General features: G+C 33.0%; 1 protein-coding gene across 2 annotated transcripts in view; it reads right to left on the reverse strand.

Moving 5' to 3' along the window:
• The window catches only part of LOC125071946 (alpha-tocopherol transfer protein-like), a 28,026-nt gene that overhangs the window by 4,395 nt on the left and 7,057 nt on the right, over positions 1-16,574 (reverse strand). For both annotated transcript variants that reach the window (XM_047682393.1, XM_047682392.1), the window contains exons 2-3: positions 14,008-14,132; positions 1,577-1,673 (exon numbers count right to left, since the gene is read on the reverse strand). In XM_047682393.1, coding sequence (XP_047538349.1) covers positions 1,577-1,673; positions 14,008-14,132 — 222 coding nt within the window. The remainder of the gene's footprint in view (positions 1-1,576; positions 1,674-14,007; positions 14,133-16,574) is intronic.

Here is a 16,574-nt window from a genome sequence, read left to right on the forward strand (position 1 = left end):
CATTCTATTCCATGTACAAGAGGCCAAAAGTTAGAAAAACAATATTTGAAATCAAAATGAGGCGATTTCATTGGTCGAGGGCTTAAATAATCTATGATATTCAATAAAGCCTCGCGTAAAAATTTAAGATAAAATTAAAATATATATAAGGATTTAAGTGGAGTATTGTTGTTTTATAAGTAAATATATATTAATCGAGATCTCTTATTCGTTTACAATATAGATAAGCGAATGCGTTAAACTGAGATGAGACAGATGAGTGTGGAGTGAGCGAGACATATGCTGAATGAAGTGATCGAATAGGCTATTTGACAGGTTTTTAAAATGCATTTTATAGTGTTTAGTAGAGGAACCCAGTAAAAGTATTTTTTTTTTTTAATTTTAGTACATATTTGCTGATAAATATTAAAATAAAAATTCCTTATTTAAAATAACGCGCGAAAACGCTACTTTGACAATATGGCGCGGTGACGTCACTTGCCTGTATTGTAATCTGTGGCACATATCTAGACACGCGGTAGCGTGTCACCCAAGTACAAGTAACAGAACTGGCGAGCAGCACCGTGTGTAATAATAAGTATACAGTAGGCAAACGAGGCTAATAAGCAAGTTACGTCATCAGAAGCCCGACCAATCAGGAATGTTTTGTGTCACGTAACAAACGTTTAAAAAAATGCATTTTTATTTATGGATTTTTGAATAAATAAATTATTATTTTCCACTTTCGTTAATAAATAACCATTTTGAAGCTCATAATATATACTGATTACAATAATTCACACTTTATTTTTCGCATTGTCAAATAGCCTATTGTTAGAACACGAGAAGTACGTTAGAGAAGTTTGGAAGTAGCTTCCGTGATAGTAAACATGAATGGAAACCGTGTATATGAAAAGTCCTCCACCCAAGAAATAGTTCTAAGAATATTATTAACAAAGTAGACGTTTTAATAATAGTTAGAAGTTTCGTAATCTTTGAATAGAATATTCTTCTTTGCATTGTCTTTAATGTATTAATATTTGAGAATTTAATATCGACGAGGACGAAGATGACACTATTATTATTTCAACCAAACACCAGAATTTTTGGAAAAACAAATCGTTGAAATATTATATCGTCGGATTTGAAACGATTATCTGCCTATTGCATCTGGTGTGGACTTGAAAGACTTAAATATTTCTTTCTACTGGTATAGCAAATTATACATATAGTAATACAAGAGACAAGTCCCGACTTCGTACAAGGAAAATAGGGTATAAATGATAATAAAAATTTATACCCTATAGCACTCATGAATAATGTAGCTTTCTACCAGTTACAAAAATTTTAGAATTGAAACATTAAAACAAAAAACAAACACTTTTTTGTAAAATTAGTAGGTATAGATATATAGATAATTTACACCCGTGGGTAGCCTGATGTAATATTTTAACATATTATTTTCCCAAAAATGCGTAATCAAAATGCAGAAAATAAAAGTTAATTAAAAACGGGTAGATCCTGATATTAGTGCGTATAAATAAACGAATCCTTTTTAATTATATTCGTATTGATAAGTTTTATTGAGATTACTTACGATAAGCTAACACGTGTCAGATGTCCCAACCTGACACCTCGCATGTCGAAGACGAAGATGTGTCCTGGCTGCGGACCACGCTTACTTAAACACGAATCTGGAAAATACGAAATACTAATATTATAAAGGCGAAATTAATTTTTTGTTACACATGAACGCTTAACAGTTTCTAATAAAAATTTATAGTCTCGTTTTTACAGTCTCGTGAACAAGACATTCGTAGATAATGTCGAAATATCGAGCTCCACGAAATAAAAATAAAAAACATGGTAAATATCTATCTAATATTGCGAGAAGATGTCTAATATTTCGTCGATTAATCAGTGTGAGCAACGTTCCTTAGTAATAAGAATAAAATATCCATCCAAAATGTTTCGGATGAAGTCACCGTCTGAAAATATCTCACAATTGGTCTAAGGTCTGCAATCTTGAAGAAGTTTGGAGCTTGTGGACGCAAGACTTTAATCCGATTTTTTCCTTCAACGTCGAGCACGAGATGAGATTTTAAACGAAATAAAACATAGTAAGTCGCTCAGTGATACTTGTCAGGCCCTGTACCCTTAATCTTCAATTAAGATAATAATTAAGAGCTACATCGGCTCTGGCAAAAAAAAAAATTGGTAAAAAATAAATGTTGAAAACATATTTCCTTTAGAAAAAAAGCCGAAGAATATAAATTATAAATAAAATTAGAACTCATAAAATATTATCAATCGTAGCTTTTTTTTTCAAATTTAAATCTGTCCAAAAGTAAAACATGCCGTACCAGACAAAAAAAAAATTAAAAAATCGATTCATAAATGAGTTGTGAAGTAAGAAACAATAGAAATCCAACGGAAATGATAGCTTTTTTGCGCCGCTTCTTAAATCTGACGTATTTATTTATCTCCAAACTGATATTAGGTTTTCGATGTACAATCAATATTTTGCTAGAAGTATAACAATATTTGACTAAAGATTATAATTTTGGCTAAGGACTCCATACTTCTGGCAGCACTCCATATTTAACACGATTTGCAAGTATAATATAGTCATAATATACTCACTAATGCCTAGTATGCATACGAGGGCTTTATAATTTCCATGTAATATATTCTCCGACTCAACTATCACAGATACATTATCCCTAACAAAATCTTCATGGTAATATACTACAATCTATTAATCTGAAACGCATATATATGCACAATATATATGCATAATCACAGGCACAATGAACATAACATTTTAGTTCTTAAGGTTGGTGGCGCATGGGTGAAGTAAGGAATGGTTAATATTTCTTACAGCGCCTTTATCTATAGGCCACCTTACCATCAGGTGTCCCATATGCTCGTCCGCCAACTAATGCCATAAAAAAAAACCCAGTACGTACTCTTGAGATACAAAGTTATGTTAGTTCAATAGTAATTATATATAAATATATCCTGGCTGAAAGATGTGTGTTTATGATATCCTAGGTGTTAAATCGTCGATTCCACATCAACTCGTACTCAAGTGTGTCAAGGTCACACGAATCCCCTACAGACGATTTCAATCTGACCTTTATAGAGTGCGGAACATTGCAGATTTCTCGCTCGATACTATACGAACTATAGGTATTTGTTTATATTTTTTGTTTAAGCTTGTATACTCGCTTTACAGCAGCTAAGAGAGATCTGATGACACCAGATTGGATCAAATTTTATTAGTAGCCAGTGTAACTACAGGCACAAGGGTCAACATCTGAATGAATGGTTAATATTTCTTACAGCGCCATTGTCTATTGGCGGGGTTGACCACTTACCATTAGGTGGTCCATTTGCTCTTCCGCCTACATAATCATTTAAAAAAACAGATGTGTTCCATCTCAGAATGTATCAGAACATATTAACATATACATATACAAGCAGAAGCGTACACGTTCGTACAAAGAATGATCATTCCGTGTTTCCTACGTTACGAATAAATTAGGGAACCTTCGTTAGTAAACAGTGTCCCTGACAAAAATCATACTGGTTCAAAGGTATTATAGTAACTATAATAACTGAGTGAGCTATCTATACTACACTAATATTATACAGTTGAAGAGTTTGTTTGGTTGAACGCATTTCATTCTCTCGGTGTTAGATAGCCCATTTATCAAGGAAGGCTAGACTATATACGACGCTACGACCAAAAGTTACGACTATCAATGAAAAATGTTGCAAAAACAGTGGAAAATTATATCATTGACGAGTTTTCGGTGATCGTGCTGCGTAAACTTTGAAGTTTCGCAAAAATCATGTATGAGAGAATTTGTAGTATAGCCGATCGAAATCGGGACGAGCGGCTAGTATCCAACATGATACAAGTCTTCAGTCCTGACATCACTGAACAAAGCCCTTTCAGTACTAAAATTAACTTTTAATTAATTACATCCGAGAAGTTGCAAAATGATTGATTTAAAAACCGATTAAGCTGTTGATAAATTAGACACGTGATGCTTTTCGAAATTGAAGATAAAGTTGATAAACATTGTCATTAAGGGTTACACGGAAAGGTCATTATGAGGTCCGGTCCTACGTCACACGCGATCGATTATATTGTCCTATATTTAAAAGTTAACACCCCGTGCATCCCACAGCTGGAAAATACCTGTCCTCTCGCTGAATTTTAAGTGAAGATTATTCCATCACACTACCCACGTTCAGGTAGGTTGCTAAATGACGCAATTTCTCTCGACAAAAAGTCTCTAGGAGACAACCATTTTTAAAGTGACAGTTACTCCTTTACATAATGCTAGGATATGTATATAAAATCATATGCGTAACATTATTTAACAGGGTAAATGTCACTATTAAAATGATCTTCTCTTAAAAATCTTAGCTAGATAACCCCGCCTTAGTTTCAAACGACAATAAGGGTATATACTAATTTAAGATTAAAGAACAAATATAAAACAAAAAAAACTTGTTTTATTTCGACTAGGAGAGTTGAAATTCTCGGCTTTTACATGTATTATAAACCTTCCACTTGAATCAATCTGTTTGATGAAAACCGTATTAAAATCCGTTCTTTAAATTATCTAAGCGTACAGACGGCGCGAAACGACTTCGTTTTATACTTAGAGAGATAACCTTAATTGAGTATCGTGAGGGTTTCTATGGTTTGGAAAATTCCAATTATAAAAAAACAAATCAAGCTTATGAATCATAGACGGGCAGAAGTGAAAATCAACTCTACCGATAGTGTGCCTCCGACTGTCATCGAGGTGTATATCAATAATAATATCAAATTATCACCGCGTTATCGACCAGTCGAAACAAGATGAGATTTTCTTGACTATTGATTATACGTTTTCCGTTCTTTACAATAGTTTTAGACATGATACTTTCTAAAAAAAATCCGATTACGTACGTGTTTTTTTAATATACGTTATATATTTTTTATGGTTTTATTACTAATATTATAAATGCGAACGGCCGAACGGATCGAATGATATTCAGTACGGAGATAGATTATAGTATAAAAAAGGGCATAACCTTTTATATTTAAAACTTAAAACTAGTTATGCTATTAAGTATAAAAAGTAACATGACTACGACAAAGTAATAATAGGTGAAGTTGAGCTGTGGTCCAATTAAAAATTCGACTATAAACATTCTTGAACAACATTAGAGACGACATGACGTAATAGAAACTTATATTAAATAAATTGCATATATAATATCAGCTTATGCACATAAACCTGACGTCAGTTGATGAGGAAGTGAGGAAGTGAGCATTCTACTAATTCCAAATGCTCATGCTCTATCAGGTCGGGATGTCATTGTAATATCATTGAAGTCACAAGATACTTAATTCAGAATCAATCATACTACTTATTAGAAGAGCTGATCACCGTAAGAAATTGTTATTCTTCTAACGTCACCAAACCATCACCATTGGGAACTAAGTTGTTATCTCCCTTGTGAACCAGTCTAACTAACTAACACTAAACTAACGCTACAACCCTTGCGTTGGTCTTGGTTGCCCTTCCAACAGGAACACAGTGATAATAAATATTGAATTCCTCTATAAGTCTATACAATACCGAACATTTTGGTCTGTGATTAAGCGTCGTGTAGAAACGGCATTGAAGCTTAAACGACGACGCAGACCATAACGAAGTGGTTGCTATTGGCAACCAATCTGTGTGGTCGGAGCGTGATTCGCTGAATAACATTCTTTATTAACATATCTATCGATACAAGACATTTTCGGTGTGTCGTTAAGGAAAAACATTCACAAGAATTGATCAGAGGCTATTATTGTAAACGATTATGCGGCATTTATGATGACGCGAGTTATACATACGTAACTGTTATGTATGTATATCTTACTTAAGTATTACTCTTACTATATATAAGGAGAGCCGAGATGGCCCAGTGGTTAGAACGCGTGCATCTTAACCGATGATTTCGGGTTCAAACCCAGGCAAGCACCACTGAATTATCATGTGCTTAATTTGTGTTTATAATTCATCTCGTGCTGGGCGGTGAAGGAAAACATCGTGAGGAAACCGGCATGTGTCTAATTTCAACGAAATTCTGCCACATGTGTATTCCACCAACCCGCATTGAAGCAGCGTGGTGGAATATCCAAACCTTCTCCTCAAACGGAGAGAAGGCTTTAGCCCAGCAGTGGGAAATTTACAGGCTGTTAATGTTATAAGGACCCAAACCCCACCTCGTCAAATACACATCCTGTAAATGCACCACTGCTGGGCTAAGACATATATTTTTAAGGAGAAGATTTGGGGGTTATTTTTTTACACTGTTCCAATGCCGGTAAATACACGTGGAATATCGCCATCCGACGTATTCATACACAGGACAAATTATGAATACAAATTAAGTACAAAATCATAATAATCTTTATTGAAGTGACTTATAAAGGCAAATTTGAATCGTCTTGTCACAGTGATGAATCAAATGTAAATCTACCACCGGTTTGAATGTATTAAACCCAGATGTGACTCCTTTCTGTCATTTTAAAAACAAGTGTATAACAATTAAATAAAATTAAACTGATATATATCCTGCTTGGAATCAACAAACACTTGCTTCACGGTTTTTTATCATTAATATTGTATCGAGTAATATGCCTTATGTATCAATTTTTTTTTGGCATGATATTTAAATTTATTAATATGCCAAGTCAAAAATGACTAACCCCAAAACCTCTATTAATATATCCTTCCTATCCATATATCCTTGTATCCTTTAATGTCGAATATATGAAAAAATTAGCGGTGCTTATCAGGCTTAGAACCGGCAATATTCGATAAAGATTAACATATCATACCCCATGTGCCACTTAGTCTTATACTAAAGTACATACATAGTTATTACTATTTGTGTTTATGTGTGTGTGTTTATTTGTTATATCTGAAACTTCGAGTATAACACAGCAATAACCATATTTTAAACATAGATACAACAAACGTGTATAATGCAAAAACTCGGATAAAACCGCACGCTTCTACTTTTCGTATAAATATGTAACTCGTAACCACGAGTCAAAATAATAAAGCAAGTGTATTAGGTTTGCACAACGAATAAATTTGCGCAATGCGTCAGGTGTGTCGCATGCATTAGCCGGTAAGTCTCAAATAAGTACGGAACTCGAAAAATCCGAGATGTTTAAATATTAATTGTTTGACCGCAGTGAACAGTGCTACGTTGGTGACTAAAATTTTGGAGATGAAGTGTAACTTTTCTCAACTCGATGACAAACCCTTACTAAGCCTTTTCAATCATTGAAGAAATTTAAAGTAAGATTACTGAGTTATAATTATGGTGGAATGATTATAATTTATCTTAAGAATCGAATAGATTACTCAAAATAAGTATGATGATACTTTCTTGCATACCATCCAGTGCAAGAAGTAATTGGGCGATCTCATTTAAAAAATGGTTGAAATTCATGCGGTCATAATAGCATGACACAGATAAATATAAATACATAGATATAAAACCTCAGAATGTAATTCTGCTTTTTTAGAAAATCGATACACGATTGAAGAAACTTTGTACTATAGAAAAAAATTGCAAAAATCAACAAGTGTATATAAATCAGTTGTACTTAACAATGAAAATGAAAATAAAAAATGAGCTCAAATTGAGTTATTCCAGAAGTCTCACATCCATATGCCGGTCAAGTGACCGCGACGCCTGGTAAACGACAGACCTCGCTTTAAACATGAATACTACTAAGAATAAAAGAAAATCAGCTTGATTATTTGGAGCAAGTTTCCTGTTTTTGACAAACTGATATGTCAGCAGCATATGATTTGAGATGCAAAATTATTCCGCTGTATAGAACTGTAGAATATCAACATCACGGAATATCAATTAGAGAGATGATAATCATTGTATTTGTTTATTATCTGTGGTACGTAAAACAGTGTTACCAGAGTCAGTCGACTAGAACTAGCTTATTCAAATTTTATATTTAAGTATTAAGACAAATTTTATATTCAAATAGACGTTACGGTATTTGGTTTCGGCAAAATTAGAATATTTAATTTTTATGTGCGTTACAATTATTTCATAAAATATATTCATATTATAATTATGACCATAAACGCAAATTATTTTGCCAAATACCTACTAGATTTAACTAGCAGAAATTGTATAGAAAATTGTAACCGTAAAAAATAATTTAATAATTTTATTTAGAGTTTCAATTAACTTCGTTTTAGCGGTTAGGGAAAACGTAACACACACACACACACACACACACAAACGTGTGGGGACTGGAGACATGCCTATCTATAAGATTGAAGGAAGGATTTGGCAGGTAGGCCTTATAGGGTGTAGATATCCGCTAAGAACGGATTTTACGAAACCCGGCTTGGGGTTTAGGTGTACTCATAATGCATCTTTAGAAATCAACAACCTTTTTGGGTTAAAACATGCTAGTAATAAGTATATAAGGTTACAATAAAAGTAACAAACTTTCAGATGTGACCTTGAAAATTTGACATTATTATTATTAGGTAGAAGCAGAAAAACAATATCTATGATTTTTATATTTTTCCAACCACAAGTCTTTGAAATACAAAGGATGGCATCAGGTTTGTTCACGAGGACGACCATACCAAAATCGACCATGTATACAAAACTTAAAGTTCAAATTGCTAAAAATATTTTTGGAGGTCGTTAGAGCAGCGCTTGCTAGGTGTGCATAAGACGAGGCTGTTCCAGATATCTACTGGTCTCTGAACTAAATTACTTTTATTCCATTATCCAATACCATAGTACAATAATACGATCAAACAGAATACTTCATTATACTTTTTAGCATACTTACGTACGTATTACTTTTTGCTTAACGAGGAAGTACATTTGGATTTGTGAATATTGCTCAATAACATAGCAGGGCTCACTGTCTCGTTGGTCTAGAGACTAAGGCTGCCGATCTGCTTGGATTCAAACTGTTGCGCCAAAATATATATCAGTCAGAAGTTTTACTTCCGAGTCTCGAACAGACACTCGACAGACGTAATGTTACTACGACAGTGAGAGAAAAGAGTCTCTGAGTTTGGAAACTTGTCTACTTTCCGTTGAGAATTTCCACCTTGACCAAAGTCAATATGGGCATAAACATCAGTACTTCTTCTAATCCAAATAACAAAAAGTACGAAACAATAACAAATAACAGCGTATTATAAAACTTTGGGGAACAAAAACATTACCGTCCATCATCAAATCTTTAACGTCCGTTTTTTCTCATAGACCATTTTTTGCTATCAAAGTAGGAAGCGTAATTTATTTATATTATATGATAATATTACACTGTCTAATTAAAATAAAAATAAACTGACCTTATATTAAATGGATACGTCAAATATTTTTCTAACAGACATCATTTTCCATTGCAATTAACCTTGATACAAAATTAACATAATAAATAGAGAATAAAGGCATTGATTTTTACAATGGAGACCATTTTGTGACGTCACGGTATTTGTTATTGGCCGTCTTTAATTAAACAATAGGACGACTCCATCAATCAATAAACATAATTATTAAATAATCCATTCTAATATTATAAATGCGAAATAAACTCTGCCTGTCCGTCTGTTGCTCTTACACGGCCGCGCGACTGAACCGATTTCGATGATATTTGGTTTGAAGAAAACTCAAACTTGAACTCCAAGGAAGAACATAGACTACTTGTTCATACCTTAAACCCGACTACTAATATAATTAACATTATTGAAGATTTAATGAAAAATATCTAAATGTAGTTTTTTCTTAAATTGCATACGTAAAGGATACGTAGCATGCACAAGTAACAAAACTATAATATAACGATTTAATTAATAACAAAAATGACACTACTAGATCTCTTGTAGGGATACGTACGGCATTGCTCAACTTTTCTTTTTGTTATTATTTATTTAAATTATTATTATTATTTCTTGTATGATCGATATTGTGCAATGAATTAATTACTACATTAACAACAAATAATTGTAATTGTAGAACTCGCCGTAGAATCAAATGCAAAACTTGTATTTTGAAATAATTCTAAAACTTAGATAGTGATGCCGAACAATAAAACCATGCAGGCGCCAATAAATTTACAATAAGGTAAATATCATGACACGAACAACGTGTCTATGGAGATCTAATTAAAATAATGAATAAATCTAAAGTCTTTTATATAATCCGCTTAAGTCCTTGTCAAATTAATCAGTATTTATGCGTGTGCGAGGTTATTTTACGACAAATATTATCTCGTTTATAAAGGAAGTTGGTGCTTAATTAGTAAGTTGACATTCGACTCGACCATACCTTCGACTGTGGTTTGAGTAATAAACATAATCCCTTCCTTTCCACCAAGAAGGACATTTAAAACAAACAACATTTGAAAGTAAGAAAAGCGCTTAGTGTTTGAACAACTAGCTCAGTCGATCCTAAGGATGCTCCACAACACTAACGTTTTACTATTAAAACTATTAGGTGCCACTGGTAACCATGTTTATTCAAAGAATTTATAAATGCTATATGCAAACAATTAGCGAACCTTGCCATCGCGATTCAGAATTATCTACATTTTGACATAACGCCATCTAGTATTTACAAGATGAAATATGTACATTAATTACGTATACAGTGTTTTTTCATCACTCGAAACCCAAAATGGTTAACTAGGACCCACGATCTATCTGACCACTGAGCTATCTCAACTATGGATTATGACTAGCCATAGCTACCCGTTTTGGCCACGCACGTGTAAAATATTTTTATGTTATCTGTCGCCTGGTACCGGAATTAAAGAATCACAGAAAAATAGAATTGTCGATGCTCTGTTACTTATTTTATACTATATCACTTTCTGACATTTTACCATCGTATTCTGCGGTGAGTTTCATGTTTATTCTTATAGCTAAGCTAATCCTCTACTGAGCTAACTTTTAACCTAACTGCAATTTTTTAATAGCCTAGCTAGTCTTCTAACTTAGAATGAAAACATCATGAAAGAAACTCTTAAAATTTTTCTAAGTATATTATGTTGACCGTACTAGTGAGATGACGTCATTCGTCACGACCTTGAAGTCGTATATTTTTCATACATAAATATGAAAAATAAATATAGTCTTTAGAGCACATAATAACAATAAATAATATAGATGCTTTTTTAAAAAACCGTTTCTTAAAAATACAGTAAAATCGTTAAATATTTACTCGAATATTTATCACTAGATGAAACCCCGGCTTCGCTCAGGTAAAACAAATAAAACTAAACACACTTTTCGAACGCACCCGTAAAAGTCAAATATGGTCGTCCGTTGAACTGTCATCATGTCATTGAATTTTATGAATTTGATATCGAATATCTCGATTATTCAAATTTGCGGATAAAACACGTATTGACTATAAAATCATTATTTTTCAACGATCCATAATTGTGTGATAAGTTTAAATCGGGTCTACCGTAGACCTGCACGAAATTATTAATATACAATTTAAGAAAGTTATTTAATTATTGCAGACATATTGATTAAATTAAATACAATGTGTTGCAATACAAATGTACAGCAACGTTTGTCACAAAAGCCATTGTCTGTCGTTGGCACATCGAAACAATTCATACGTAATTGAAGACGAATGATTTGCAACAATTATTATACAATTATAAAGCATTATAATAAAATTATAATTCATACAAATGGATTGCTTTACACTTACAGTTTCTTGTGCCGGTTCTTCTTAGGGCAGGGTATGCCTCAATTATCGATGTACTTAAGTAATTTATTATTGTTAATATTTCATTTTTTTATATATATTCATTTCAAATATGGGATGAGTCGACTTGACAGCGTTTAATGATAGTTCAACCTGCATTCGTTGCTAAATTAAAAGCCAATCATTTAACTCGGCCCGTCTGGTTAGATAGCACTATATTATTAGGTAGCAAACAACAATACTTAGTATTATTGTGTTGTGGTTGGAAGGGTGAGTGAGCCAATATAACTACAGGCACAAGATACAGATCATCTTAGTTCTCGAAGGTTCTTTAGACGATGCAAGGATTGCTTAAGATTTCATACAGCGCTGAGATTTTTACTAATATTTATAGTACGTTTATTTTACGACGATCAAAGTTTTTATCATATAATTAGCAAATTGAGTACATTAATCGACTTCGAGTGGACCTAATCGAATAAAAATGTTAACGGTCAACAACATTCACAAAAGCCGTCCGCCTTGTGCCTATTTCGTATCGTATAACCTTGATTAAAAAAAAAAAACTCTTTCGTTTTTTGAATATTTAGATAACTTTTTAAAATTATACAGTATTATAAAAAATAATCGTTATAAAGAGGCAAAACGTAATTATAGTCACGTATTGTTTATATTAAATTACTAGTTTCTTGATTATTGAGATGACTGAATAATTTATACCTTTGCGTCGTGTTAGCATTTGAACCTGTAAGAAAAACATGTTTATCGATGCACTGACATACAGCGTCATCTAGCAACTCGTACTAGTACGAATTTATATAAACATAACATTATAATTAATCCCTCCCGCGGCTCCGTCCGGATGAGAGAAGAGAGTTTAAGGATAAAAGGTACCCTATGTATCATGTTAGCACAGACTATAATCTATCTAGGTGTTAATTTCATTCGGATCCGTTCACGACGTAATTAATTTACATCCATTCATCCATCCGTATAATATAGGTATAAAATATTTATTTAAATAAATTTGCGTTTGAATAACGATACTAAATGGTCATCATTAATTTTTATGGTCAAATTTCGACCTAAGGGCGACTCTGCTATATAACGTGTGTGTGTGTGTAACTAAAGTGTAGGAGACGAACGCGGAATACGACGCGCATTTCTCCTTCTTACTAATAACAAAGATATTTGTTAAATAAAATAAAATATGATAATGATAATTAATAGTACAGGACGTACTTAACGCACAAACTTCTATTCACAAACATATTTGACCGCACTCGTCTGCGGAACCTTTATAATCCGACACGCTCGGAAAGAGTTCAGGTAATTATTGCCAACTTCCAGAGTCTGGGTTGCAGCTGAATATTTCTTGACAGAAAGACCGGATAACTTTTTATAGACAATACTTTCGGTTTGTGTTTCAAGTATTAAGTACTGCAGCCTTATAAATTAGCTACTGAACCAACGAGATAGTTATACAATACGACATCAAACGTCAATATTATATCCTAAGACAAGACTCTTATTTAATTCGACTAAAAAAATATATAATCCTTATGTTAATTTCACATTATACATAAAATACAGTTTAATATACTTTAATGATTGAACTTACGGTAATCTAAAATTATAATTCATTTTATTTTACACTTCTTAAAGTAGTTTTCGATATAAGTTGGACTAACAGGTTAGGTTTATTTGTAAAGTATTCTTTACTCAAGTCATTCGTACGTCGTAAAAATACAATAGTGTGCAAGTGTGTATATCCATACACAAAAACGCACACACATGCTCATGTTTGTGTACATGTAAGTAAAGTCGTGTCTAATAAAAGAATTTTACGATAGATTTATGACTCAATTATCGATGTACTTAAGTAATTTATAATTGTTAATATTTCATTTTTTTATATATATTCCTTTCAAGTATGGGATGAGTCGTCTTGACAGTGTTTAATGATAGTTCAACCTGCCTTCGTTGCTAAATTAAAAGCCAATCACTGAACTCGGCCCGTCTGATTAGGTACCACAATATATTCTAGCGGCAAACAGCAATACTTAGTTTTGTGTTCCGGTTTGAAGGGTGAATAACCCCACGCAATTACGAATATAATGAAGATAATTTTATTTGGTTTAGTGACGCATTGGCGAGGTATGGAATCATTTGCCAGTCTTCCAATCTTTATTCAACAAAAAGAGAAACCTATGAGATCAAAGGTTGTCTTACCAACTGTCATGAAGAGAAGCTTGCAGCCAGGTTCAAAGTGATACTTGGAAGGCTCGGTGTAGTGCAAGCGGTGGTATATCAGGTCGTAACCTTCACATGACTTCTCTGGCAGCACGGCGAACTCTCTGTAACAAATTATCCCGTTTTAAATTTATGGTAATATTTAGGGATCACTCTGATACCAATGTTCGCAGAAATTGCTCCTTCCATTTTAATTACTGATAAACAAATAGAACTCATCAACATGGAAGGAGGAGATTCCGGACAGATAAAAAAGCATGTATGGTTAGAAAACATAGCGACTTTCGATTTAATTTGTAATGACGTATTAGATTTATTTAAGTGTTTAACAATGTGCGCATTGGATTGAGTAATTTAGACGAAACGATGTTTGAAATAATTTTGACAATAACTTCACCGTGGAAAAAACTTTGTCTAGACAAACACTCCCACTGGTGGGTTTAGTCAAATTAAGATAATTCCTGTAAAACAACTTTATGGATCAAATGTGGTTGTAGACCCAATCTTAGTGAAGATTTGTCAAGATTTTCAATTTCTGATAAAAACTAAGTGCACAAATGTTATTTGTGCCGGTGATACGTGATTTGAAACCGGCCAAGATTCAATTAAAACTTATTAAATTTATTTGTCGATAAGTGAATAACAACGTTTGCCGTCGTACTTTTAACGTCTATATTTAATTACCAATACGATTGAATATTTATAAAATATATACTATGAAAAAAAATACTGAAACCATACGCGCAATCTAAATTGGCCGGCCGACGGTGGAGATGTTCTGATTTTAGCCGACCAAATTAATCGTAGATGTGATATCATATCTATTACACGCAAAAAATGCTAAGGTGCCTTCTAAAAGATATTCTCTTAAACTAAAAATCGAACAACGTGAGTTAAAGACGATATTTGCGAAGTTATGTACGTGAGATTTAGCACTTGGCTGATATTTTTTATTCTACCTTGATTAGTTTTAGTAGAACATTTTTCTTGAATAATGGAAAATCCGTACCATAGTTTCAGTTTCAAAGGACTTGGAAATCAGTAAGACACGTGAAGTAATATGTTATCAATAGAACTGATTATGGGGGTCCTGGCGATGTTAAACACACATTTAAGGATAATTGTGAATTCAAAATTCAAAATTGATTTTAATTATTATGGTTTTTGGATGTTGTTTCAGATTTCAGTTGAGAAATAGGTAATATCTGCATAATGGTCGGAGCTAAAAAAACATTGATTAGGAATTTTGGGTAGCAGACGTTTGAAGTAGCAACACATCGGCTTAATCAGGTGGAGACGAACTAGTTACGTTGCTCATTTTTACTTGTGATATACAAGTTAATTAATTAATGAGGGCAAAAATTATTGAAGAGCCTTAAATGTACTTGGAAAATGAAAAACACTATGTACAGAAAGTTGGTATGAAAACTTGGTTAGTGAAACACGAAACAGAACTATCTGGAAAGATGTATATGGACACGCTGATCCGCTCGCGACTCTATAACTTTAGATACCAGTTATAAAGTTCACAATTTGTGGCAAATAGTTAATATTTGTGTTTGCGAACAAACTCATGTAATAGCAATCTGAGATATTAGTTTCACGAGCCACATTATCGCTGGCATTCGGTAAAAAAGAAAAATTTTTGAATTGTTCATAATTTTGTGGCATAGGTACTGTCAAACTTAATTATTAATGGAGCCAAGTTGGCCAGTGACAAGAGCAGACAGTTCTTCCGGACGCTATTTCAACAGTCGATTATAATTTGATTATACATTCTTTCTTCCTAATGTTCTGACTTAATTCGACGACGATTCTGTGATGCTTTTCAATAAAGTTCATTTGTTTTCATTCTTAGTACAAATCGGAATTAATTACGGTCCTTTATCAATACTGCAAGTTTGATACTTCAATCTCAAAGTGATATTAGAGAACCTATTCTATCTTCAAAGAACTTGCTTAGATACGAATCAAAGGTCAGGAACGAACTTAACATGTCTGACGAGATTAATTTTAATTTAATATAATTTTGGAATGTTATCCCTAACTTTTTCATTTCCATTATCAGCTGAAGACGGCGGAATGCGATTAATAAATATTTTACTAGATTATTCTGCATAATGTAGCTAGCCACCCAATCCGATTTCATGCGGGTGAAAGATATTTTTATATCTGTTAAATTGTAATACATATATGTACTACCAGTAGCGGACTAAGACTTTCAGTCCATTCTAGAATTTTATTAGCATATTCTATCAAACTGGTCCTATACGCATGGTACGCGTAGAAGATTTTCATCCTTCACATGCAGGGTTTTCGATGAAAAAGCATGAGATGATTAATTATACACAAAGAAAAACACATGGAATTCCGTGGTGTTTGGGTTTGAAGCTGGAATTATGGGTTAAGATTCACATCTATCACATATTGATTTTATATCTATATAATATTTATCTCACGAAGATTCATGCATAGCATTAGATATATATGTTTGCGCATAAAATCATTGTATTAATTAATCTTTACATGTTTCTCCACATGACAGA

This window comes from Vanessa atalanta, chromosome 20 (genome assembly GCF_905147765.1).
Source record: "Vanessa atalanta chromosome 20, ilVanAtal1.2, whole genome shotgun sequence".
Classification (NCBI taxonomy): domain Eukaryota; kingdom Metazoa; phylum Arthropoda; class Insecta; order Lepidoptera; family Nymphalidae; genus Vanessa; species Vanessa atalanta.